Consider the following 26,841-nt stretch of genomic DNA (forward strand, 5'->3'; position numbering starts at 1 on the left):
AGTAAAAACAGTAACAAAGCACCCCAAAATCCAAACCCTCACTCCTCTCCCCTTCTGGCACCCAAGCTCCCAGAGCCACCCAGTCCCTGCCTGTGGAGCCACCTCCCCCCACCCAACGACGACCCACGTGCTGGAAGCTGCGGCTCACTGTGAGAGCCTGGCACACAGCCTGCACTGAAAGAAAGCTCGAGACACGACTTCCACAACTGTGGGGGGCAGCTGGGAAAGACAACGCTGGCACACGTGCGCGCCCACCCACATGCTCACCCCAAATACACATGCACGCTCACCACATACACATGCACTCACCCCAAATACACGCAACATGCTCATTCACCACACATGTATGTGCACTCACCCAACATGTGTACATGTGCCCACAACGCATGTTCACCAAATGTACACACTCAGGACACACAGACACACACACTCACCTACATACAAGCACACACACCCATACATGCATAGGCACACACATGCTTACTACATGCACTCATCCCATATACACATATGCACATTTAGTGCAGACATATATATGCATTCACCCCACACATGCACATGCTTGTTCATGCACACTCTCCCCACATAAATGCACACGTGTGCACACACAAACACATAGAGACACATTTCTGACCAAATGGTTCTGAGCCAGAGGTCAGAACTTCCGAGTCTGAGAGACAAGATGCAGTAACTGGTTAGGTTCCTTCTTAGGAGATTCTGGATTGTGGCCAGATTTTGGCACAAAGAACACTATGGCCTCCATCCACTGAAGCTCCGCCACTTCAAATTAAGTCACCGTGGTAAGTGCAGTTTATGAGCTCTTGTGGCTGACCTGCCCCACGCGACTTCTCAGTAATCACATGGAAAGTGGACAGGGTCGGCCACGCCAATCAGCTGCATTGGGACGGAAGGGGATCCTTTTGCTTCCCTCTACTTGTGTCCACTATGTGCTATAAACTTCCTGAAAAGCACAAACTTTCCCTAAAAACAAAAACAAACTATATCTTAAAAGCAGAGATTTTCTAAGAAAGAATACTTTGTAAATCACCTTGTAATTGCTGACCTCAAATAAACCTTTGATAACCTACAAGGCTAGTTACTGAACTATCAGAACTTAGTCCAATAAGGGAATTAATCTGTCTACACTTCTCTGAAGGCTGCCTCCCTTTGGGCACGGTGCCTCCAGGCGCCAGTGCTGCCTGTTGGTGCCCTCAAGCCACCAGCTGCGTGACAAAGTCATCTTTCTTGGGACTGACCCCGACTGACCTCAGCTCATGCATGGAAGTGAGCACCACCAGCTTGTCCCCCACCCGCCCAGACACTCTGCTCAGAAAGACAGGCTGCTGTCAGCAGACCATGCAGATGGACCCCGAAAGGTGGAAAACCTGTTTACTAGATGAAAAATATTTTCACAATTAAAAGAATTTTCAAAGACTTCTCTGTGAATGACGAGAAATGCACACGCATGGCAGCCTGACAGGTGCACAGAGTGCACTGCACCATGAGTGAGAGGCCACCTGCTGCCCGCTGCCCGTCATGGTGGTGCCCGCGTGGAGCTGCACAGCTGCTCTCCAAAGAGAAGGCGCATCCGGAGAAGGAACGGTGCTGACCACAAGCTCTGCTGAGAACCAGACGGCCACACACGCCCCAGCCACCGCCTGGCATGTCACTGCAGGGACATCAGGCCAGCCAAAACGAGGCTAACGCAGTAAGAATTCTTAGAATTCTCTGATGCCAACAGGGGTGTGATTTTCAAGTGTGGTACCAAAAACAGAGCTTTGACCATTCAGGCTCCAAGAGTAAGTCAGTATGTTCCATATCACCAATACTAATTTTCAATACCTATAAAAAGGGTCCCATTTTCCAACGACGTTAGACCATATGGAATGGACGCATTTTCTAGGTGTTCATATTCCACGGAAGCAAAGACACAGCCACATAGATAATGTTGTTGGACTTGTTTCCATCCTCTTCCAGGTGAGTAGCTTCTGGAAGGCAGGCCACGGGCCAAAGATCGTGAGGGCAGAGGCAGGAGGAGAGGAAGCGGCCAGCTCTGAGGGGCTGAATGCCGTAACCTTACAGGGACACTGGCTCCTGGGGGCTGAGCTGGACGGCGAGGCCCCCGACAGGAGTCAGAGGCGCCATGTACAGAGAAGCATCAGCCGGCCAAGTGCAAGGCTAAGGGTCAAGCACAGAGGCCCCCAAGCGCCCCAGGGCCCCAGGGCAGCACACCGAGGCCAGTAGGAGGCAGAGCTCCAGAACTCGAGCAGCTCACCGGGCGGGACCAGGGCGTGGGGCTGTGGGCAAGCGCGTTCCACGGCCAGGAGCCAGCAGCGTGACCCCCACCCCCAGAATCTGGGCAGCGACGTGGACCTCGCAGCACAGCAATGCTCAAGCCCACACTGTGTGTGAGTCTTCAGGAACAGGAGTCTCACAAGTGATGGACGTGTCCCAAGTTGTATCCCAATCTGTGCAGCTCCCGGCTCACTCACTCCACAGCGGAGGACGTGTGCACATAGGCTGGCGGAGATGAGGAGTGGGAAAGTTTCCTACGCAGCCTCATGAGCCCCAAGCCGCTGCGGACCTCAGAAATGCACAGCCTGCATAAGAGTCCCCGCTAAGCCAAGTGGCTGCGCCCTCTGTCGCCGTCAGATGTGATGATGAGCTCGTCATCACGCAGGGACATACCCTGCGAGTGGCTGCTGACAGCAGACGCAGTTTCAGTTCCCCACCGTGATGACTGATTTTTAGGTTTTCAAAAAAAAAATGACCTTTCAAAAAGCCATGAGACCAGACAGATTATTTCACTTCAGGGCACAGGGACTAAAATAAACTCTCAAAAATCTGAATGAAAGGTCATGGGAACAGATGTCGGGCCTGAAGACAACACTCAAGAACCAAGAGGGAGAAAGATGAGGCCAATTTCTGCTCCATGGCTTCCCTCAGGTAGAGCCGACCCCATTAACCGGCGGAGCCAACCCCAGTACCACACGCACCAGCCTGAGGTAAAAATGCCAACAGTTGGACACGTGGACACGTCTCCAAAATTAGCAAGGGCAGAATGACACACAATACAACCTCTGGTGACATGTAGAAACACCTCCCACCCTTCCACACACAGAGGTAAAGAAACACAGAAACCCGTCTGTGGGGACAGACGAGACTCTCAGGAAAGCCTCACGTGTTTCTTTCAAGAAAGACGGGAAACAAACACCATTTGCTGACCTTGCTGGTGGGCATGCCGCTGCTCGGATATTGCCCTCGTACAGACGGTGGCGTTTAAAGTTTTTCCACAATAAAAAAGCTTAAACAAAAACAAGAAAATGGTGGCTTGAGTGAGAACTCTAAGGCCAAGTTTCAAAAACTTGCTAAAGTACATAGCAGTCTAACATGCAAAAAATGGTGACACCGGAAATTTAAAAGGCTGTCATCACAACAACAGCAAAACACCGGATGGCGAGCAGGGGCGGCAGCCGGGACAACGCAGCAGCTACGTCGCAGCCTGGGCGGGCCTGGCCTTCCAGGGCAGGCAGAGCAATGGGCCCGAGCACATGCTGCCAGTGGGAGCGGACAGCCTGTCGGCAGCACGTGCAGCCATCCTGCTGCAGTCCCGAGGCCCAGAGCTAGGCAAGGGTCTGTGTTCGGGGCCGTGGCACGCATGAACACTCTGTCCCTGTGCTGGGTCCGCGTGGTCCCGCCTGGGCAACCCTGCTTTCCTGGAGACACACCAGCCTCGTCAGCTAACAAAGCCCCGCAGGGCCTGCATCTTTCTTCCCCAACCGTGAACCCGTATCCAGGGTGACACCTGCTGAGCGCACCCTCAGGCTGGGGGCACATGGTGGAGATGCAAAGACTGCCCACCTGAAAACCCAGCCAGAGTCCATGGGACAGTGTGGTGATGCACGTGGCACAGCCACAACCCGGAAGCACGGCCACGGACAAACCCCGCTTCTCTTCAGGATTACACAGGCCCATCCCTGAGCCACAGCCCCAGGCTGGGGCCCCTCCTTGCAAGCAAGGCAGCCGTCAAGGGTGCCCTCCTGGGAGCCGGTCTGGGAGAAGGGCCCATGAGGATGCAGCCACCAGGACCCCTCCCTGTGGCCGTGGCCGCTCCAGTCTTGGCTTCCTGGAGCAGCCCCCATCCGATAGCGTCAGCCCGCGTGTACGAAAGCCACAAAAGTTGGCCACCGTCGCACCCCCACCCAGCCACCCAGGCCACACCTGGCAGGGCAGCCGTCAGGAACCATCTCTGCTGGGATGAGCCGCACCTCACAAGGACCTGGCGGCCACATGGGCCACAGGAGCCCCCTCCTTACCCGAGTACAGATGCTCCTGCCACACGGCTGCTGGCGTCCCCTTGTCTCTTTGGGGAAGCCCCCCCACCCACTGAACCCCCAGGGAGCCCGTCTGCTTCCACATCCCCACTCAGCACTCGGGGTACATACATGATCAAAACTCAGGGAGCAGGTGGGCACGGGGGCCTGATGGAGCGACGGGGAGAGGCTCCAGGTCACGCCCCACAGCAATGGGGCACGCTCAACACAGGAGCCCTTTGGCAAGCTCCTGCAGCCCCCAGACAATGTGGGGAGCCTCCAGCGGCCACTGCCCTGGGACCCACCAGCCCCCCGGCCCCTTCCCTGTGTCCTGGGCTCTAACCACCCTCTGCTTCTCCTCACACACTGCCTCCACCTGGGGGTCACCTCCACGTGGAACACACTTCCTCCTCTGCATCCCCCGGCGACACTCCTGCTCACAGTGGATGGGGGTCATCCGTGAACTGCCTGCTCACACGCTACACAGGGGCCAGGACAACACACCCAGTCCCCACTGCCCAGCATCCAGCATGTGTCACCACAGGCCCAACACAGCCAGGAGGATCTTGGGGTCTTAATTAACAGAACTCTTTCTGGGACAGCTTTAGGTCCACCGAGAACCTAGGAGAAAGCGCCTTCTTGCATTAGTGCAATACACGTGACAGCGAACACTCTAATTCTGACAGGCATCTATGTCAGGGTGCCTGTAGGTATTCACTCTCTGGGTTTGGACAGATTAATAAGGACGCATACCCACCACGACACTGTCTACAAAATGCTTTCACAGCCCTAAACTTCCTGTGTGCTCTGCCTGCGTGCATCCCTCCCCTGCCTTTTCGATAACGTTGTGCAGCCAGAATCGTACAAGATGGAGACTTTCACTCAGCGAACATATCCAAGGTCTTCGTGAGTTGAGAACCCATCCTATTTAACACTGAATGATGTCAGTGCGTGGACGGACCTCCGTTTATTTGTCGGCACCCACGGAAGGACATCCCGATGCTTCCCAGTTTCGGTGGTTATGAGTCACGCTGCGGTAAACATCATGTGCAGAGTTTGTACGGATCTACGTCTTTAGTCCTCTGGGTCGACATGGAGGTACATGACTGCCAGGCCCCATGTAAGAGAGTCTTTAGTTTTCTGAGACATCATCACACGGTCTTCGAAGCAGCGGCACCAGTCAGCATCCCCTGCAGCCTGACTGTGCACTCCCATGGCTCCACATCCTCACCCGCATCTGTTCTTATTGGTGCTCCGGATGCTGACCGTCATAGCAGGTGTGCAGTGGGAGCTCACCTACCTTTCATGGAAGAGGCCAGGAAAGCAGCATGCACGTCTTCATACTCACCAGGCCCTGTTTTCACCCAGGTGAGCTCCAGCAGCCAGGACACAGGAGCATGCTCCATCCAGGAACCACACACAGTGGACAACCCTGCAGTGTGACCAGTCCCATGGGCACCCACATTCACACCAGAGACCTGGTGGACGTGCAGGTGTTATGTGCTCATCATGAAAGCACAAAATCGTACCACCTCGAAGTCACGGGTCCCCACACTGTTTCTGACACTCTCAATGCTTACAAAATGGATATTAATCTCACCTGTTAACTGATTTTGAAATCCCATGTAGAAACAGATCATTTCTAGGGTTCACTGTGCAAAGACAGTATGGACTGGAGCCCATCTGTCACTGTGAGAAGGACCACGCCCCAAGCAGGGGAGGCCTTGCTACACTGTGGGGAGGGGGGCCATGGGGCCGCGGCGCAGGTGTGTGCACCTGTCCGCCCATCACCTTCACACCCTCAGCATCTGTGTGCAGAGCAGAGGCCCACAGGCTTGGAAGATGCGGGAACACAGCAGCCCCACCAGCCCGCCCACCTGACCGGGGCCAGGCCAGGAAGCTGTCCCTCAGGAAGACTCAGATTCCCGAGGCATCACAGTTCTGGGCTGGAACGTCCACTCTAGCAGGGTTCAGAGAGCCCAGGTCACAGTCAACTCCCAATTGTCACTCCCAGTCGCCTCCAAGGGGCTGGTGTGAGGCTCTGAATGTCGGCAAAATGACACACAGTCCAGTTTCTAACATGGTTCACACAAGACGGGCTCTAATGGGCGAGAAAGTCACATCTCAACACTGGTCATTCATGATTCTGAGAGTGTCATCCTAGGGAACATAATGGACCAAACCAGAAAAGACCACGCAGGACCTCCCCACTGCTCATAGAATGTTTTTACAGCAAATGTGTTGGGTTGTCACAAGGGACGCCAACAGAGCCTCTCCCGACCCCACGCTGCTCCTCCTTGGCTCTGCTCCCCACTCAGCGCCACACATACACGCACAGGGGTGGCACCATCCCATATGACCTCGTTTCTTCATACTTATCAGGGAAACAAAGCCTTTTTACATGAATCCATCTCTGCTTGCTCCAAACTGTGTCTGTTACTTGAGACACACCTTCCTTCCCAGTCTTTCCCTGACCCCTGTCCTCGGTCACCCCCACATTCCAGGCCACTACCAGCCTGCACTCTTGGCTGCCCTGAACTCTGCACCCATGGCTCCAGTCTCGCCAGGAGACCCTGGGAGGAGGCTTTAACGTAACACGACAGGAGTTATCGCCCATATGGACCCACTTGAAAATACTGCCCCCAACACTGCAAATTCTTCCCCAACCCACCACCATTCCCCAAAACCCACTGAGAAGAAGTGAAACCAAATTCCAGGCATGTCCCCTCACCCATAGGACTTCCTTCACGTGTTGTTTGATGTAAGAACACAAAAGGACTTTGTACATTCTGAGTTTTAAAGCGGCTCCCATTTAAAAGCTAACTTAAAGCCCACCTTGTGGTTAGCAGCTCAGCCCAGCACAGACGCCGCTGGTGCCCGTGTCCATCCCGACCTGCCTGCCTCCTAAGGAAAGCTCCCAGACCCAGGGTACTGCAGTGACTGTTCAAGTCCCACATCACACGAGGACCAAGCATCAATATGCACACACGAGGGGCAGACGCCCTCTCGGGAGCTCCTCCCAGGCTATGGCTGCAGACGGTTCCTTGCCTTGTAGCCACTCTCCCTGAGAACGAGGACCACGTCTGGCCGGAGACGAGCCGTCCCAGAGCGTGTCACACACACCCCGCTCCACGACCAGGAAGCCCGAGGCTGGAGGCAGTGGGATCAGGGCATCCACCCCTGGAACCAGACCCTGCCTATCCCCGGAGGCCCTGCCACATTGCCCTCTGTCCGGCAGAGTGGTCCCAAATCACAATCCTCTCACTGTCCCAGATCAACAGCTTTTCCTAGATCTAGTCAGTCAGTCAAATACTTTCCCACGGCGGCATGAGGGTGAAGGGGGAAAGCACTTGGCTGCCCCAGGCCCAACATTCCTAGGAGACGGTGGCAGGAAGTATACAGAGATGCAATGGCTGCTGGCCTCTGACAGGTGACAGTGAACCCAGGATCTGAGTGTCCAGCACAAGAGATCAGGGAGACCTGGCCGCAGGACGCCGAGGCCCATCCCCTGCAGGAGCCAGCAGGACCAGGCCCCAGGACCGAGTCGGAGGCACAGCGGAGAGTCTGCCCCCAGCACGATGGGACAGTGCCAATCAGTGGCTGTAGGGCCCGGAGATGAACCCTAACAATTGAAAGCCCTGACCTCGGGTCCAGGCAGAGGAGCCACCGTGCCTGGAGCTCCGCCCTCCTTGGGCACCGGCCACCCACAGGAACCCCCTCTGGCGGCCAGCACTCATCTGTGACCTGTGGCCCCCCCAGGCACATAGCCGCTCTATGCTGCAGTGAACTGGTGAACGTACCAGGAAAGGGACAATAGTCTGAGACATTTCAAACTGGTGGCACTCTAACCACACCAGGAATGTGGAAGCAAATTTGACAGACACAGCAGCGCAGCACGATCTCTGAGAGCCTATGGCTCTGGACCCAGAGTGGGGCCCTGGGACTCAGGGGGGACCCTGGCACTTAGGCTCACGGCCTCACAGCCTCCCTGGAGGACACCACCAGGCAGGCTTCAGGAAAACAGCTCATAATCATTTTTATTCCCTAATTCCAAATCTCTGAGTTAAATCTAGTCTTTTGCAAAAAAAATTAAAAAACAAAAAAACAGGCAGCAAAAAGAAAGACACCCATCCACTTTTCTGAAGGGATTTACGGAGGCATCTGCAGGCCGAGGCCTCCCCAGTGCACCTCCTGGACGCCTCCTGCCTGCCCCCGCGCCCACCCCAACTCCCAGGAGGTCCATTTGTCCTGCTCAACCCTCCAGGGCCTACTGCGGTGTTTGCCCAGGAAGCACGGCTCTGCATGCTCATGCCAGCTGCGCAAACCTCACCTCGGGTGAATAAACCTACAACAGGGGCCCATGCTTTAATCTCTGCTGACTGAACGGTCAGCGTCCATCTCAGAGGCTTGGATTTACTTACCTAAGTAATGTGCTGGGTGAAATGCCATAGGCTTACTAGTCGCTGAGTAATATCCAATTGCTCTCTTAAATCGAATAACTTTGTCATCTGTTCTAGACTGAAATAAACGCAGGAAAACCTTTGTAAATGGCATGCACTGGTCGTGTGCGTGAACACACTCACAACTCAGCACGGTGTCATCATCTACAGCTTCTGAAGTGAGAGCAGAGCTTAGACTGACAGTAAAACCCTGCAGGAGAATCCACAAGTCAAACGCTAATCCTCCCAGAGTGACGTGGGTACCCGACTGGCACTCCGTCAAGAGACCCGGGCTTCTCGGGGCCATGTTCCCGGTGCTGCCTGGGGAGTATTTCCGTCTCGTGTCCAGCGAGTGGGACAGCAGTCTCAGCTTTCCAGAGTGACACAGAGCTCATACCCACCTCATGTCCTCTATTAACCCTGACCCACTCACATTCCCTCCTTTCCAAAAAAGGAAGAAGAAACACCTGACCATCACCTAAGGGATGGACAAGTCATTTCACAACTCCACTCGGCCCACACACTACTCTGTCTTCTCAGGAAATACATGGATCGTGACAGAGAACGGAGCAGCAGCAGATCGCCCAGGCATCCACCTGGAGCCCTCCGGGCACAGGCTGCAGGAGAGGCTGGGAGCCAAGGGAGGGGCCTCGCCACCCCCACCCCCATGTGCAGAGTGCTCAGAGCCTGCGCTGTACCTGAGAATGCTGGAACACATCTTTAGCTACGGCATCCAAGTCCGAGGGGTCCTGGATGTTGCGGACGTAGTCGGCCACAGCCTTGATCACCACATCGCATGGAGGCAGGACCAGCTGGTGGGCCCGGACCTGAGGAACAAGGGTACAGGTCAGTACGGGAGCCCCCAGTGCAGGACCCGGCAGCTACAGGCCCTGTCACACCCCTCTGTGAGCAGTATCCAGCTGCCCTCAGCTATTCAATACAACCTGGCCTCTTCCACCTAGCTAGGTCATGGAGCACCCGGCAGGCCTGTGTTACTTCTGACACCTCTGCGACCTGCTCACCGTCGATCCTGAGCCCCAAACCCCGTGCCCCACAGCAGAGAACATGTCACGAAAAACCACAGGCTGCAGACACATCCATCCTTCCTACACCAGCCAACAGGTGGCCGTGCCAGGTGCATGCAGCTCAGGCTCGGAAGCACCCCAGAGAGCCAGGTCGGCTTCGAACAGAACAAAGATGGGCCCCTGACCCCTCATGCTGACGGTCATGTCTGGTGAAAGACATACAGGATAAGCGTTGGAATATTTCATTGTCCCAGAATACTGATTCCATGAAAAGTAAGTTAAAAAAAAAAGATTTTAGGCTCTTTCATAAAAACTAAATAAAACACTATGAAAAAAAGATATGACTTCAGCTATAATGATCGTCACATCCTTCTTTTAGGAACAAAGATGAATCAGGTACTGAGTTTGTTTCTGGCAATTAAAAAAAAAATCAGATGATAGCACAAAATAATCTTTATCTCTCATCTGGGCATGAAGATCACAAAGATGAAAAACAGCACAGATCCCAAAAGGCTGTGAGCCTCCACAGCCACCTGCTCCTGCCCTGAGCCTGTGACCGTCTGGGGTCAGCACAGGGTCCTCCAGGGTGGATGCCAACAGGGAACTGGCCTCAGAGCTGAGGAGCACGGTGGCTCCTAAACCTGGCAGAGCCAGCAAACCCCTTCCAGAGCTTCCAGAGGGACAGTGGCCGGCAGATACCTCGATTTTGGCCCAGTGAGACCTTCAGAACAGTAAGATGATAAATCTGAGTTGTTTTGAGATATCCACACAGAGAGAAAACAGAAGAAAATCAAACAACCTGAGCCTGAGCGTGTGACTTGGAAGAACCCACCAGAAAAACTGACGTTTATCCTTTAAGTCACCATCAAGAAAACCTTCAGCTGCATGGACAACACTCTGTTCTTCTAGAAGCAACAGGTTTCCTTGAGGCACCGGTCCCTATGTCTGAGTGGCATTCTCAGCCCCCCATGAAGGGACACCCCAGCACAAGGCCCCAGAGAGCCCCACGTACGTTGGTGCACCCATCACAGCCTCAGTCCTGGAAACTCAACTTCCCCGCAAAGATGAGAGCCCACGGGTACACGTGTGTTCCTCAGGGACAAAGCCTGGCGAACAGCATGAGCCAGCCAGTCTGGGAGGAATGGAGATCCCATCTGTGCTCCCCCTTGTGGGGTGTCTGGTCCCACGGTCGGGCAGGAGCAGGGCCAGCTGGTGGCAGCCCAGCGGGGAGGAGCCAGGACAGAAACACTGTGCCATCCTTGTGGAACGCCTTCTCCTCCGTGAACACAGCATGGGGATGGGGACAGCCATGCCCAAGGGCCCAGGGCCTTGATTCCCGGCCTCCACAGGGTGGGCCTGGCACCCTGAAAGCCAGTAAGGCCCTCCCAGCTGGGCTGGCTGCCATACAAGGGTTTTACATAGAGAACAGATGGATGACAACACAGTGAGAACAGAACCTATGGGATATAAAAATGGCCAAATCTGCAAAGGGGTGGGGGGCTCAAGGTGGCACAGATCATCCCTCTTGGAGTACGTACCCAGACCCCGTGCCTCTGCAGACGATGGGGAGCCGCTCATAGTCCATCCCGCCTCAGGTGACAATGACTACCTGCCACTCTCCATCCTGCAGACATCCTGACGCTGCCAGCAAGTCTCCTGAGCCCCCAATCTCCAACTCCGAGTAGCGCCCAGGTCCCCATGGCCCTGCAGCTGTCCAGAATCAAGCCTCTCAAACCAAGTTGGGGCACAACCCCCCAAACATTCAACCGAAGATTACACACAAGTCTCAAAACTATTTCCCACAGAATCCCTTTCAGAAGCATGATCCCTCATACGTTTAAATCCAGATATATCTGCAAATATTCAGCTTATTAAACTGCTGCTGCTCCTGACAACCAAGAATTTGTATCTTCTTGACAAACCCTGCAGGCGCACCTGGAAGAAGCCACACCTTCCCACAGGCTGGAACAGAGCTGAGGGCGCCAACCCGCCACAGGAACAGGAAGGAGGCTGTCCCTGGAGATCCCAGCCTGGAAGACGGCTCATGGATCTCCAGCCACATGCATGCCAACTCTCGGCCGATCTAGAATGCTGACTTGCTGTTCCAAAAAGCTCTAAATCTTCAAGAAAATGCTCTGGGGGAGCATCTGGCTCCCCTACCCCGGCAGCATCTACAGGGGACTCACAGCAACCCATCCCTGTCAACTCGTAAAAACAAATTAACACCCGAACCACACAAATTAAGCGTTCGCTCCTTGGAGACAGGCTTCAAGATATTTTTACCAAAGCCCCACTTCTCCTTTTTTTCTTTTCTTTGAGCAGTTGTACTTTTATTTTAGCCCAAAGCTTAACATTAGGAAAGAAACAAAATTTAAATAAATTGCAATATACCTAAATTAAAGTTGGAAACATGTACTTTTTGTCTCCAAGGATAGAAAGTAAATTCTGTTTAATTAAAAGCAAAACGTTTATGATTATCTGCCTTTTACAGCACTGGTAGCAATCTTAGTAATTGTTAGTTACTGGCTTTACAAGCAAAAAAAAAACAAAAACTCTGGAGCTGGAAAAGACCTCCCAGAGTATGCAGCTCCCCTGCTCACAGATAGACACCACAGAGGGTGCTGGCAGGCACGCCTGAGCAAGGCATCTGCATAGAGCCTCCTCTTTCTCCAGGGTCCCATTTCCCGCTTACACCCACATGCTGCTGTCCCCTGTGGGCCTCCCCCCCAAGACCCCTCTGATCTGCAAGCTGGCAGACACCCCCCATTTTCCCAGCTGTGATAATCCCGACCTGGTCACCCCTCTTGACAACCTGCACCTTGTATTTTCTTCTGAATCCCGGCCCAGCGCTAGAGCTGTCATGAACTCAGGGGTGTAAGCACGGGGCACACCCACTCTGCCGGGATGCAGCCAGGTCCACGAAGACCTCACCACATGCTCCCCAGCACAGCCAGCACCGGCTGCCAGGCAGCTAGGGGCACCGACTCTGTTGGGCCCCAACACGAGTTACTGCCCGACACCCCGAGGAGACACTCTCCCCACCCAAAGGTGAGCTAATGAGGGTCCCACCACACTTGCAGCTGCCGGGTTCTAGCATTCCACCACTTACGTGATAATGTCACCTCGTCTGGGTCACATTTCAAAAACCAAAGACTTTTCCACAAATTAATTTAAATGGCACGATGCAGTTACCATGTGACATTTCAACTCTTAAATCCATCAAGCCACAGAACAGAGGATTCCACTAAAACCCAAGATTCTCTCCCGGATGGCATGTAGATGACGTGGAAGACTCTTCTGAAGCATCCTGAAATGAGCCACAAGAAAGGATGATCTGACAGGGTCTTAACGTTCATCTGATGGAATAAAACCTCTCTGCTGAAATAACAACTCCCTCCTGGAGGCCCCAGCACCTGGCGGGGAAGGGTCCAGCAGCCAGTGCATGGGCCTCCTGCAGACACAATACTGCATGGGCCTGGCGGGCCTGGGGCTCCCACATGGACCTGGTGTGCAGCCATGGGGACCAGGGGAGGCTGGCAGTGCAGCCATGCCTCTGGTGAGGGCAGAGCATGAGCTCACATTCCACGTCCAAACAGATCCGCTCCAGTTCAATCTCATCATTCACGATGCTTCTGTTGACTCAAGACAAAGAAAATGGGCGAACATTCTTCAATCCATAGATTGTACTTTTGTGTTGGTAATTTTTCTTCTCCTTTATAAAGAACGATCCTCCCCCGAGGAGATGTCTTCACTTCAGTTCCCTCCTTCCCTAAACCTCACCCCATGCACGCGGCCACTGTGCTCCACACCTGCAGCCCTGTGAACAGCACCAGCAAGCCCATCTGTGTTGCATCTTTAGGGAGAGTGTTCGCATTCTGACACGCGATTTAGCTGAACATGTTTATACAGGCCAGCATCTTAACACCCAGGGAACCAGTCAAAAGCCAACTAAACCACGTTGAGATGTGTGCACACATGCAGTTTGAAGTCAGGCCACGTGGTGCCAGAAGCCTGGGGAAGGGGGCCCACGGTAAGGCTTCACATGCTGGTAAGTCATCTCTCTCTCGTGCACTTTCTTCACACAGAGTAGATGACCTGGGGCAACTTAATGTCTTTTTCTTCACGTTAATGGGGACCTGAAATCCTCAGATGGTCGGGAAACGGGAATACAGCCCAGGACCCCTGCAGCACCATGTAGGGCTGCGGGGAAGCCACTAGGGGCACAGTCCACCGCCCACCTCATCCCCACCTGCTTCCAGGAGCTACCACTGACAACAACATGAGAAAGCTGACGCTGGGAGGGGAGGTGGCTGCCAGTAGCCAGACGGTATTTGCAGCACAGCAGTTTACGGTAGACAAACATTTGTAACTTGAAGTATTTTCTTTATAAAGATACTTAGGAGACAGGTTAGAAACCCAAGTGCTTTAAAATGAAACAAAATAAAAAATAAGATGCAAACTATAACGGATTCATGTCATACTGTAACTGCATCTTAATTTTGCTCCTAATTATGTCATAAGTATGTCAAAGTTCACTGGTATTTTGCTTTTGAAAATCTTTTTTTTTTTAAGATTTTATTTATTTATTCATGAAAGACAGAGAGAGAGGCAGAGACACAGGCAGAGGGGGAAGCAGGCTCCAGGCGGGGAGCCTGATGTGGGACTCAATCCTGGGTCTCCAGGATCATCCCCTGAGCTAAAGACAGATGCTCAACCACTGAGCCATCCAGGCATCCCTGCTTCTGAAAATCTTATAGCGTGCTGCTAGGGATTAAAAAATAGCAGCATTTTCAGAAAGTTTTATATGAAGTGCTTACACAGGAGACTACAGCATTTCCATTTTGGTTAGTCTGAAATAAATTTTGACTAAGTAAAAAAAACAAGAACAAAAAAGAACAACACACCCTTCATGATCTCTCCCAGCTCATGTCTGAACTTCGCATAAATGCTCTCCATCCGCCCCGCACGTCTCTGCAAGCCCACATTGTTCATTCTTCATCCTCTGGTCTAAGTGCTCAGGCGAGGCTGTGAGCAAACCTCTCAGATCAACGATGGGGACCGCGTGCCTGTCATAGCCGTTCAGTCCCCCACAGGCCGTCACAGCACATCTGGCCTGAGCTCTGGGGCCCATGTGGACCCGCAAAACCAGGACTCTGGGGTTGGTGCTGCTCCCATGCAGCCTCCCGGATGCTCGCTGGGTCACAGGGGAGCAAAACACGATTCCACACTACGGCTGTGCAGAAGCAGAGAATCTGACCCCTGCATCACCATTAGGAAAGCAGCACAGTGTGATGGCAGCAAATGTGAACCCTGGCGGTCAGGAAAGGAACCTGAAGGCTACTTTGCCAATGCTCATTCACTTGTGCGTGAAAACAGGAAGATGGAGCAGCGCCCTGAACACCCTGGCATCAGGCTCATGCTCTTGTTGGAGACAAACTGCTGCCAGGCCCCAGGAGGGCCACTCAGAGGACCGCATGGAGGAGCACCGTGGCACTCTACCCTCACACACCACTACATAGTGCACTGTGGATGTCCTACAGCATAGAGAGCCCCCTAAGGTGCTGGTGGAAGCTGCCAGGTGAGCTGCGCGGCCACCACTCATGGCGGACCCAACAGCTCTCAGTGATGCCTCGAGGGCTGAGACGTCCTCACATCCTCTCTACCAACTGATAGCAGATGGCAAGCTCCTCTCCCCTGTGCCGTTTCCACTTGGACACCTGAGTTGGCAACACTATAGTAGCAGCCCCCCTGACCTTTTTTTTTTTTTTAACAGATCCATGAAGCCCAAATCCATGCTGCTGACTAAGGGAGCCACGGGGGAAGGGCGGGGGTGGGGAGCATGAGGCTGGGCCTGGCTCTGTCAGACACAGTGAGGACAGACGTGGGAGCCAAGGGCTCAGCACACCCCTCAGCACTGCTGTCACGGGCAGGCAGGATGGGGTCAGGAAGGGTCAGACCAGATGCAGGAGAGGGGAAGACTCAGAGACACGCCGGAGCTGTAACCTGCGCGGTCACAGACAGCTGCCACCACGGGCTGACACAGAACACGGGGATAGACTCACTGAGGGAACAGGAACTCCGCGTTGGGCACACAGGTGGACGTCCCAGGGGAGGCAACTCAGCAGACAGGCTACACCCTTACATCAGGGAAGGGTCTCGTGGTGGAACCGCACTGCAGCGTGGTCAACACAGCGATGGCAGCTGAGACCCTAGGGGCACATGAGATGTTCCAGGAGGCTTGAGGCCACAGCAAGATGTGGATGGACCCCAGGGTCCAGGGAGGGGATGCACAGAACCAGGCTGGGATCCCGGAAGCAAGGCAGGGAGGGGTCTGCTTGCTGACGAGAACAGGCTGGCTAGTGCTGTGCTTCACACCCCGGGGAGATGAGAGGCATTCACCCATTCACAGACATCAAGCGAGTCCTCGGTGGCCTTGGACAAAGGCCCACGTGGCCGCCCAACATCACTACAGGTTAAGCCTCAAACCCACCCCCCGGAGGTTTGGGGCGAGCAGAGGGGCTGGGAGGGGCTGGGAGATGGGAGCAGGTTGACAGACCGAGGGCCACAAGGGCACAGGAGCCCTGGTCGCACACCGTGACAGCAGCTCGGCTCAAGAACACGGCACACACCAGTCTTGGACCAGAAAGGGCCCGGCACCGGGGTGAAGGCTGTGTGAGTGAGCAGTGTGGGACCCACAGACCCTGGGACACACATCCAGGAGGGGATTCTCCTCTGCAGATGCGGGCAGCCCAGGTTGGGATGGGCTCCCTGCTGCATAAACCTGCTGGACAAACGTGTTCTGAGCAGTAAAACCCATCCAGGTCTGCACACAGCCCACTGATTGTGTGGAAAGCATATGGCCATGCACCTGTGCAACCAGGGGGAAGACGGTCCCTGGCCCTTCCCAGCCAGCCCCACGCAACACCTGCCCGCGGCGCCCCCTCTCAAGTTCGGCGCTTTCTGGGGTCCACACCAAGGTGGTCTTCGAGGCATCCCTTGTGTCTGACCTCTCTGAAGACAACTTTGTTCCATCCCCGCTCCCAGGGCCTCCCTGTGACGCTCCTCCCCCTGTCATCCACCAGGTGCCGCGGGCTGGATCTGAGGCCACATGCAGAGCGGCAGGGATGCCCAGGCATACGTATGTGACACGTGGCTTCATCTGGGGCAAGTGCCACCCAGCAGGAATGCAAGTCACACGGGAGGTGTGTATTCAGGGCTGTTAAGAGGCTGGCGCTGCTGTCCAGGTGGCCGCTCAGCCATGCCCTCTGGCAGCCTTCTGGACCGCATCTGCCTGGGCTGGCCGTGACTGGCATTCCCTAATGACATGGACAGCCTCTGCACACCTACTGAACGTTCCAGGGAATGCTTGTTCACACTGGTCTCCATCTTTTCTTGCTGGGCCATGTCTTCTTACTGTGCTGTCTCTTACAGGTTCTGGACACGGGTCCACTACCAGAGACACTCTGATCCTTTCCCTCAGCTGCTTGCTTTTCCTTCTTTCCACCAAGAAATCTCTGCCTCTGTCAAAGACGTAAAGATTTCCTCTTACATTTCTCCTAGATCTGATTTTTATGTTCTCGTCATTTTTGCACATGGGTATTCAGTTACTGTACAAACTGTCCCTGCCCCCTCCCATTACCTGACCACCTATGCAGGCCCTTGCTGGACTCTGCTCTGCTCCGCTGACCTAGAGGACCACCAGCATCGGGGCCGCACTCAGGCTCTCACGGCTTCACTGAGACACGGGGCCTTCCAACTCTGTTCTTCTTTCTCAACATTTTGTTACTCTAGGTCCTTTGCCGTTCCACGTGAATCTTAAAATCAGTTTTCAATCACTTAGAAAAAAAAAGTCTTTTAATCCATGAATACAGCTCTTTCCATTTGTTCAGGACCCTCTCCAATCACAACTGCAAATTCACCATCTGCTTGGGTGTGCAGTTCTCTGGAGATGGTGCAGCACCATTGAGGAAGGAGGACGTGGGCAGCGCAGTGGACGTGGGGCCCTAGGCAGGTGGTGCCAAAACCAGTTCAAGAGGGCTCCCCGGGAAGGGAGACATTGAGAAGAGGTGAGTGGAGAGGCCCCGGAGGCCCAGCCGCAGGTGTCCACACTGAGAACTACCACCAGCAGAAGGTGGTGTTGACTGAGGGTGAGGGTTGTGAAGATTACAAGTAGAGATGAAGCTCTTCAGGGAGGAGACCCAGGCCAGGCCTCTGGGCTGGGGAGGCCAGGGTCCAGCAGGGCCGACCACAGACCCAACAAGAGGCGAAGGAAGTGCAGCTAAGCTGTCTGGCAGCCCCCAGGCATGGAGCTCCCCAGGGCTCTGGAAGGTAGAGCAGGAGACCAGCAAAGCCCCAGGCTTTCCCAGGTGACAAAAACTGACAGAGTATAGCCACCAGGACCAGTGAAAGGTGGTGTTCAGATGGCCTAAATCTCTAGAGTCACCAACAATCCACATTAGGAAAGGAGCAGAACAGGCCACGGACCCTCTGTCTCTGACACAGGACCCACAATACAAAACAAAAACACAAAGAGCAAAAAAGGCTCTTACAACTCAATAATGAAGACAGATGACCCAACTTACAAATGGACAAAGGACTTGAACGGACATTCCTCCGAAAAAGATAAACAAATGGTCAGTGAGCACAGAGAACATGCTCGACGCCATTACCCATCAGAGAAAAGCCGATGAAAACCACCTCATCCCCGCTGGACAGCTGAAAGTACAGCAGACGATGGCAAGTGCTGGGCAGATGTGAGGAAGTCATGCCTGCCGCTGGCGTAGGAAACAGGGCAGCCATGCAGGAAGGCAGGCAGAACCACAGAGTCTGGCTCCAGGCACACACCTGAGAGGATGGCAGCCAAACAGCAGGCACAACCTGAATGTCCACCAGCCGATGAGTCCACCCCCGTGAGGCAGGTCCTGCCAGAAACAGGAGTGAGCACGACAGCTGCCCCAGCATGACAATCCGCAGAGTCACACTCAGTGAGAAAGACAGACACAAAAGGACACAGAGGTCTGCTCAGATCAAGTGTCCAGAAGAGGCTCGTCTGGAGACGGTAGGTCAGCAGTTGCCACGGGCTGGCAGGCAGACAAGCAGGAGTGACTGCCAACAGGCACTGGGATGCTTTTGGGGTGATGAAAATATTCCAAAATTAGACAGTGGTGATGCTCACACAACTCTGTGAAAGCCAAAAATCACTGAACTGTATACTCTGACGAGAGTGATTTTATGACATGTCAATTATAACTCAATAAGGCTGTTATAGAAAGAAAAACAAGCTTTCTAATCAAGCGGCAGTTTTGGAGTAACCACCCGGCAAACCCCAACTATGTCACATAGCGTTCTGGTCCCACTCCTGGCTGGTCTCAAGAAGGGCAATGTCTCTGGTCAAGTCACTTTGGAATGCTTATTGTGCACAGCTCACTGTGTGTGTGTGTGTGTGTGTGTGCGTGCGCACGCGCACATGCAGGTGGAGGTCACAGGGTACATGTGCAGGGTGTGGTGGCGCGGAGTTTATGTGTGCAAATGGAGGTCACAGGGTAGGTATGTATGTATGTACGTGGAGGTCACATGATATGTGTGCAGGGTGTGTGCATGGAGGGGTCTGTGCATGCAGAGGTCACAAGGTAGGTGTGCAGGGTATGTGCATGGAAGGGTGTGTGCACACGGATGTCACAGGATAGGTGTGCATTTGTGCACGTGGAGTTCATAGGGTAGTTGTGCAGGCTTGTGTGTGTGCATGCACGTGGAGGTCACAGGGTAGGTGTGCAGGGTGTGTGTGTATGGAGGGGTGTGCATGTGGAGGTCACAGGGTACCTGTGCAGGGTGTGCATGGAGGGATGCGTGCATGCACATGGAGGTCACCGGGTAGGTGTGCGTGTGTGTGTGCGCACGTGGAGGTTACAGGGTAGGTGTGCAGGGTGTGCATGCATGGAGAGGTGTATGCACGTGGAGGTCACAGGGTAGGTGCATGCACACACTCATGGGCTCTGAGTGAAGACAGAAACAAGCAGACACCTCCTGAGTTCAGCCTGGCATCTTCCCTTTAAGGATCTTCCACGCAGACTTGAACTGATCACAGTGCAGACCTCCCTGCAGGTTTCAATGACCTACAGGTGTGGAGCCCGGGAGGGTGAATGTGCACACAAGCTCCACGTGGATTGCTGCACACGTGCAGCCCCTGTGCAGACGGCCACGGTGTAAACAGAAACATGCCTGCAGACCCTGGATGACCTGGAGTCAGGCTGCTGGGGTGGGTGTCTCCTGGGCGGGGCTGCATCAGCTCCCACCTCCACAGGACACAATGGCTGACATCTCCAACCCTCCAGCTCCTGCTGTTATTTTCTCCAGAGCCAATGACGTGCTTCTCAGCCCTTGGGAATGCTAGGATGACTTCCAGGTGAGTTATTATATCCAAATGACTTTCGAGAAGGATTTCAGAAAGAACCTGATCGCCAGCCTCGTTCAGTAAGGTTGCACGGTATGTCCGCTACACCATAAAACCTCATCAGGCCCGAAATGCTGCTGCTCTGTGCATGGCGTGAAACCCACAGGGGGCCAGGCACCACGGCCTGAGGACTCAGGCTGGCCGGACACCCAGCCTCATGCTGCCTCATCGAGGAAGCCAGGAGGGGGAGAATGGCCAAGCGTCAGGAGCACTGCAGTCGTGTGGGCTGCACAGTGAGACAGGACAGCCCAACTGTCCACCCCGTGACCCTGAGAACCCTGCCAGGACACTGTTCCAGAACCCAACTCCCTCCTCCCCAGGGTCAACGGCTGCACCCTATCCTAAAGACCTTTATATAAAGGATTCCTCAGTGACTTCTGGTGGCAGACAATGACACATAAAAAAATACAAAGCCAGAGAAACTTTAGGGGAAATGCTTGGTAAAATTTTAAACTCCATGTTCCTGATGGGACCTGACGATCATCCTGGTGTCCGGCTTCGCCCGAGAAAGGTAAGCGGGTTACAAACACCGAACAACACTGGAACCAGGAAGGGAGCCAGGCACAGGCCAAGCTGGTCAGAGCTCCAAGAAGAGGCAGAGGCCAGGGAGCTTGGGGGCTGTTCCAACGGCCAAGAACTTGAGGGGCCCTGGCGTCTGCCTGCTACAGGTGATGCATGGTGGTTGGGCAGAGACCCATCATCCATGTGGGACAGTAGCACGGGCAGGAAGCCAGGGCGGCAAGACACCACACACCTGCTGGGGGGCCCCTAAACAGCAGCGGACGGGGCTCCGTGCCAGACATACCTAGGGTCAGAACAACACAAGAATAAAATCTCCAAGTGCATGAACTAAACATGAACTTTCAGAACACAAAACCATTAAAATGATACAAAGACCTGTAACTAATGGTCCAAATTAAAAATATTTCTAAAATTAAAACTAAATGCTTACCCAAAATAAAAATCCTACCACTTACTAGGACTCAAAATCACGGAGCAAGAAAATCCCAAAGAAAGGGCGCTCACTCAGCCAAGCTTACGGGTGGGAGGTGCTCCCACCAGGGCCGACCACAACCCCCAAAGGCCTCACCCTTAGTTCTAGAATTTTCCGTCACATAACATGGCTGCCTACTGTCCTGAGCACAAATGAAATCAAGTCTAAGAAATCTGATGTCACCTTACTAGCATCACTTCACAGGGAAACTGAACAACTGAAAAGCTCAGCACCTGCCCAGCCACCTCCTCCCCCTGCAATTTCTGCCACTCCCTGAGATTTTAGGTTCCGCATGTGTCCAGCACAGCCCTCCCACCCCAGTGACCACAACCCTGACTAGCAGCATGCCACACAGGGCCTGTCCCCTCCTAGCCGCCGTCTGCAGGTACCACCCCGCAACCTGGCTGTCTGTGCCCACAGGCCCAGCCCAGACACGCTGTTCTAGCAACCCAGAGCCGTGGGCAAGGAGGTCGCAGTGGGAGGGTGAAGACTGATGTTCCAGGCTCGCCAGGTAAGCGATTCACAGAACAGCCTCTTTGGAACCAGCAATCTGGTGGGAGTGACCCCCCACGCAGCACGGTGGGGCAGAAAGGGTCAGGAACATGCCTGTGGGGGCACGAGTCAGAGGCCCGTGAAAGCTGTATGGACCACAGATGGTTAAAAAATCACTACAAAGTGTCACAACAACTAACCGAAGTCTCAAAATGTGTGGTTACTTCTGTGAGAGGGATGAAGCAGACAGGATATGAATGGTGCAGGGTGTTGGTGAGAAGGGACACCATCCCATCCAACTGCCCCATGTCTGCCACGAAGCCCAGATGGTGCTGCACACAGGACATGCACACAAGAGGCCAAAACATAAACACAGTGCAGTATGTGCACTGCAAGCCAGATGTGTTGGCGCTCAGGACGTGACCTGAGGGATCCTGACTTAGAAACAACACGCACACCATCCATGACTTGCAGGGACACTGGAGAAACGTGAGCACGGACTTCACCCTACAGGATGTGAGGATCTACTGCTAACAGTCACGTGAGCATGGAACAGATCAGCTTCATGATACAAACTGAGGTTTTCACAGGTGACGTGTTAGGGTCTCTGCAACTTACTTCCAAATAGCAGAGCTAAAAAACAAAGATAGATGTAAACAGACTTTATGGCAAAACATTAACTGTAGGACCAAGTAGGTACGTGGATGGACGTTGTCTATTTCACCTTCTCACATACTTGGTATTTTTCTAAACACGAAATTGGGAAAAGCACATGATAATGATGTTCATGACCTGTTGGAAGACTGGGCCTACTGCCCACTCACCCCACAAGCAGTGCTGCTGTGTGACCTCTGACATGAGACCAAGGCCAGCTCAGCTGGGATGCACATGGGGCCTGGGATCCTGGGAGCCCTCCCACACCCCAAGACTGCCCGAACCCTGGAAAAAGCTAGCCTTCTCCTCGTGCCCAGCAAACATGATGCGCACAGCACCTGCCTTCGGGCGGCAGTGGGACCACCAGGGACACAGCAATGATACTATGGCCAATGGCAGGAAAAAAGCTTCTCTCCTTCAAGGACAGAAAACACATAGAAGACAAGTGATTCTGGGGATGCCCAGGTAGCTCAGGGGTTGAGCATCTGCCTTCAGCTCAGGTTGTGACTCTGGAGTCCTGGGATGGAGTCCCACATTGGGGTCCCTGCAGGGAGCCTGCTTCTCCCCTCTGCCTGTGTCTCTGCCTCTCTCTGGGTCTCTCATGAATAAATAAATAAAATCTTAAACAAAAAAGGAAAACAAGAGGAGAAAAACTAACTTTCAGACAGAAGCTGAAAACCCCTGACCCGGGGAACCATTAGAACAACTGGGAAAGCATCCCGATGGCCAGCACACCAGCAGAGAGGGTCCAGGTGGCAAGAAGCCAGAGGAGGAGGCAGGAAAGAGATGCACCTAAACAACCAAGTTTCTCCAAAGTTCACTCCCAATTAAAACACAAAACCAATTTGAAACCACCCACCACAGGAGATGGTTTACAGCGGGGCAGGGGGTGTTGCATCTGGCGGGAGACAGGATTTCACAGAAGCGCCTTTGGGAACCGTCCCAAGCTCCCCCTTCACTCAGGAAGCCAGGCCTGGGTGCCCTCTATAAGAGCAGCAGTGACCACAGCAAAGGGGACTCGGAGTCCCAGAGCTGCCAGCAATACGCCTACGGCATCCCCGTGGCCCTCCCACTTCAGAAAACCATATGTGTTCCTGACACGCCTTGCTTTCACAATGGGAAGGCAAGAAAGATAAAAACATAGAGTGTTAATGAAACATACAAAGGCAATATTTCTCTAATGAACCTGGTTAGGTCTCCTCCATCATCCAAACTCTGAAACCTTAATTATTAACTAGACTTTTATAATTCTAGAAAATTACAGAAGGTATGAAATTTATCAAACTATGCTAAGACATGATCTAAGTGACAGCTGACTCTATTACTCTATTGAAAACATTAATATGCATCAAACATAAAAAACCTTTAGCTAAAGATTTCCACCTACTTAGGAACACAGCCTGAATTCCTCTAAGGAAACTTTTAAGGACTTTCCTAAATCTCCCTAAAGCATAAGTGTTAGAAACGAGATAAAGCAGGTGGCGCGCTTCCCGAGGAAGTGCTGGTCCCGAAGTGAGGGAAGCGTGGTATCGCTAACTGTGCGGCCTATTTCCTTCTACAATAATGGAACATCATTCGCGCATCATTAAAGAGACAGCAACTCCACAGCTGGCGGCCACCAATGTTGGAGACGAAAGGAACGTGTACCTTCAGTGAGGCTAGTGGATGCTCTGGGCCAAGTAAGCTCCAGTGGAAGGAAGCCAGGTCTTCGTCAGGCAGAATGTGATTCCCTGCAACACAGACACAGCATGGTAAGAAACATCCCAGCAGTGACAGCTTTGCATGTCAGAACCCGAAGGTGACCTGGGGGCTCCCTCCACACCCTGCAGTCCCTGGGGTCGCCTCCTCGGTTGGACACAGCACGTGTAACCTCTACAACACAACTGGAAGTACTTCATCGTCATTTCACACAGAGCCATACAGAGTGGGGACAGCTTGTGCAGCTGCCGCAGAATGACACAGATTTCCAGGATGGTTCCAACGGCTTTCCATCTCAACTGACTGCATAAAAACCGAAGTGACTTGGCTGGGCAGGGGTAACGGCAGGCTGGCGAGGCCAGGGTACCAGGATATGAGCCTCCATCTGCTCATGAGACCCTAGGCTCCACGCTGCACCCTGTCAACCGGGTTCCACAGCAGGGGCAGACCACCCACTGCCAGGATCTCTCTAAGCAAGGTTACATGATATGGGTCACACCTCCTCCGTCACTCCTGCCACCACCCACAGACGATGAAGCATAGACCACACCAGTGTCAGGAATGCCACTCGGCTGCATGCCCTCTTACCAGGGCTGTGTCAGAAATCAGAACTGCGTTTGGTCAGGAGCTGTATTCTGGGGAACACTCTCCCGTCAGGTAGTGCGTGGATGGCAGCACACCAACATCCTCCATGTGTTCACGCCCTCAGTGCCATTTAAAAGTGGCAACGTCCTGAATGACTTGAGTTTTATATGATTTAGTCCCCTCCACACTGAGAAGGCAGATTCATTAACTAGCTACTAACAGGAAGCAGAACAAGCTGAATTCTTAGTAATTAACCAATTAATCCTAATATTCTAAACACGCCAGAACTCGACGCAGACGTCCAGAGGAGCAAAGGTATGTCCTCCCTGCCCTACTGAGCTTCGTACTGCCTTCCCAGGCTCACAGGCTGCACACAGCTTTACTGGGAAGCATGATGTAACTTGAGATTTTTTTTTTTTTAAAGCTTCTATCTGAAAAAATATGAAACCAATTCCAACATCAGTAGTCGTCTGTTAAAATTTGGGTTACATACTTATTGAATATGTTCCCCGCCCTCTCTAAAACAAAACAACTCCTCTGGCTACATTGCCCATCACAAAGAGGAAAAGGAAAATACTCCGTCTCATTTGAGGACACTAAAACTTTTACACAAAATCTAAAAATGCTCACCCAATTAAGAGTTTACCTATAACTTGTCTAAATTTTTAAAAGAAATCCCAAGCCGTAAATTCATTACTATTCAAAATGTTATTATTGTTTTTCATTCATTTTAAGACTTCACAGGATAATTTAGCTAGAAGAATACAGAGTTTGCACTATCTCCTAAGAAATACAGTCAACAGGAACGCCTGGGTGGCTCAGGGCTTGAATGTCTGCCTTTGGTTAAGGGCGTAATCCCAGGGTCCTGGGATCAAGTCCTGCATGGGGCTCCCCACAGTGAGCCTGCTTCTCCCTCTGCCTGTGTCTCTGCCATTCTCTCTCTGTCTCATGAATAAAAATAAAATAAAAAATAATAAAAATCTAAGAAAAAAAGAAATACATTCAACATTTCTCAAACACAATAAAAAACACCCTCCCGTATGTCACAGTAGATGGGGAATCCCAATACGCTGCAAGCATCTGATTTTCCAGTCACTTAATCTGCCAAAGTCATTTTGTGTAACATTTAAGTGAACAGGAAACTTTTCAGAATAGCCCTGCTTTAAAAAAAATCACTTTTAACATCAGAGAATATGCTTTCTAGATTTTGATATTTGGAAATATGAAAGTATATTTAGAAAATTAGTTTTAATTCTCCAAATCCTGAGTCCTAAGAGTTCCCTGAGAAAATGGACAGAAAAAGCCATATGAACAACACCTATTAAAACGCCATCACCAAATACACAAGAATTCGTGGCTATACCTCAGTGTAATTTTTAACTGTGTAAAACTTTTTGGAATGTTTACAAGACCTGATCAGCCCACAGTAGGACTGCCATCCTACATACTCCAGAGAGGACACATGGGGAACATGTACAATCCCACTCATCTGGAGGCCCTGGCAGTCACACGGGGCCAGCATGTCCCAAGCGCCCCCTGCCCCTCACTGAAGCTCCAGGAGGGCCCGGCTTGCACAAGGCCCATCCATCCTGTGGGCACAATTCCTACAAAACCAGCCACTAGTGCTGGGTGTCCAAGACCAGGACAGGACAGAAAAGGCAGAAAAAAAACTGAAAAATGCAAACAAAAGTGATAGATGAATATATAACTACTGGGAAGTCATTTTTACATGAACGAATTAATATGTAAAACTTCCTCTTTTCTAGGTATCCAGCATGAAGAACTGCTCTGAGGGAGTTTCTACAGACATGTGAAATGCAGGTGTTGGAGGCAAGGTACGCAGCTCAGGTCTGCTGTTTCCTGTGAGTGTCCTCCACATGCTGAAACCTGCAGCAGCGCTGAGCTCACATCATTTTCTTCTCTAATGAACATGACTTACGCCAAAGGATTAAATGTCTAATTTTCATAGTGAAAATGTGCTTTACATTTGTGATTTTAAAATAGCACTTTCCCCAAAGCATTAGTGAATTTATTCACAAAATCAGTCTTCCGCCCCAGACAGAACAACACGGAAACAAATACTTAAAAACAGAAGAAGCACATTATCAACGACACCAAAAACTAATACCAGGCAAGGAGCAGCACTAAGGAGGGGGACTCCCCACAGCGTCCCAGCACTGACTAAAATTCT

The 26,841-nt window shown here is 52.6% G+C and overlaps 1 protein-coding gene and 1 long non-coding RNA gene across 5 annotated transcripts in view; one reads left to right on the forward strand and one right to left on the reverse strand.

Moving 5' to 3' along the window:
- The window catches only part of FAM120A (family with sequence similarity 120A), an 87,319-nt gene that overhangs the window by 44,942 nt on the left and 15,536 nt on the right, over positions 1-26,841 (reverse strand). For 2 of the 4 annotated variants that reach the window (XM_049093448.1, XM_049093416.1), the window contains exons 3-6: positions 24,015-24,097; positions 20,982-21,032; positions 9,451-9,579; positions 8,735-8,831 (exon numbers count right to left, since the gene is read on the reverse strand). In XM_049093448.1, coding sequence (XP_048949405.1) covers positions 8,735-8,831; positions 9,451-9,579; positions 20,982-21,032; positions 24,015-24,097 — 360 coding nt within the window. The remainder of the gene's footprint in view (positions 1-8,734; positions 8,832-9,450; positions 9,580-20,981; positions 21,033-24,014; positions 24,098-26,841) is intronic. The other 2 variants (XM_025423644.3, XM_025423643.3) reach the window with 1 other exon arrangement.
- LOC112644897 (uncharacterized) lies at positions 20,527-26,625 on the forward strand. The gene is made up of 3 exons (XR_003126879.3): positions 20,527-20,738; positions 21,642-21,732; positions 26,417-26,625. It is a non-coding gene; the product is annotated as an uncharacterized LOC112644897 (long non-coding RNA).

This window comes from Canis lupus, chromosome 1 (assembly GCF_003254725.2).
Source record: "Canis lupus dingo isolate Sandy chromosome 1, ASM325472v2, whole genome shotgun sequence".
NCBI lineage: Eukaryota > Metazoa > Chordata > Mammalia > Carnivora > Canidae > Canis > Canis lupus.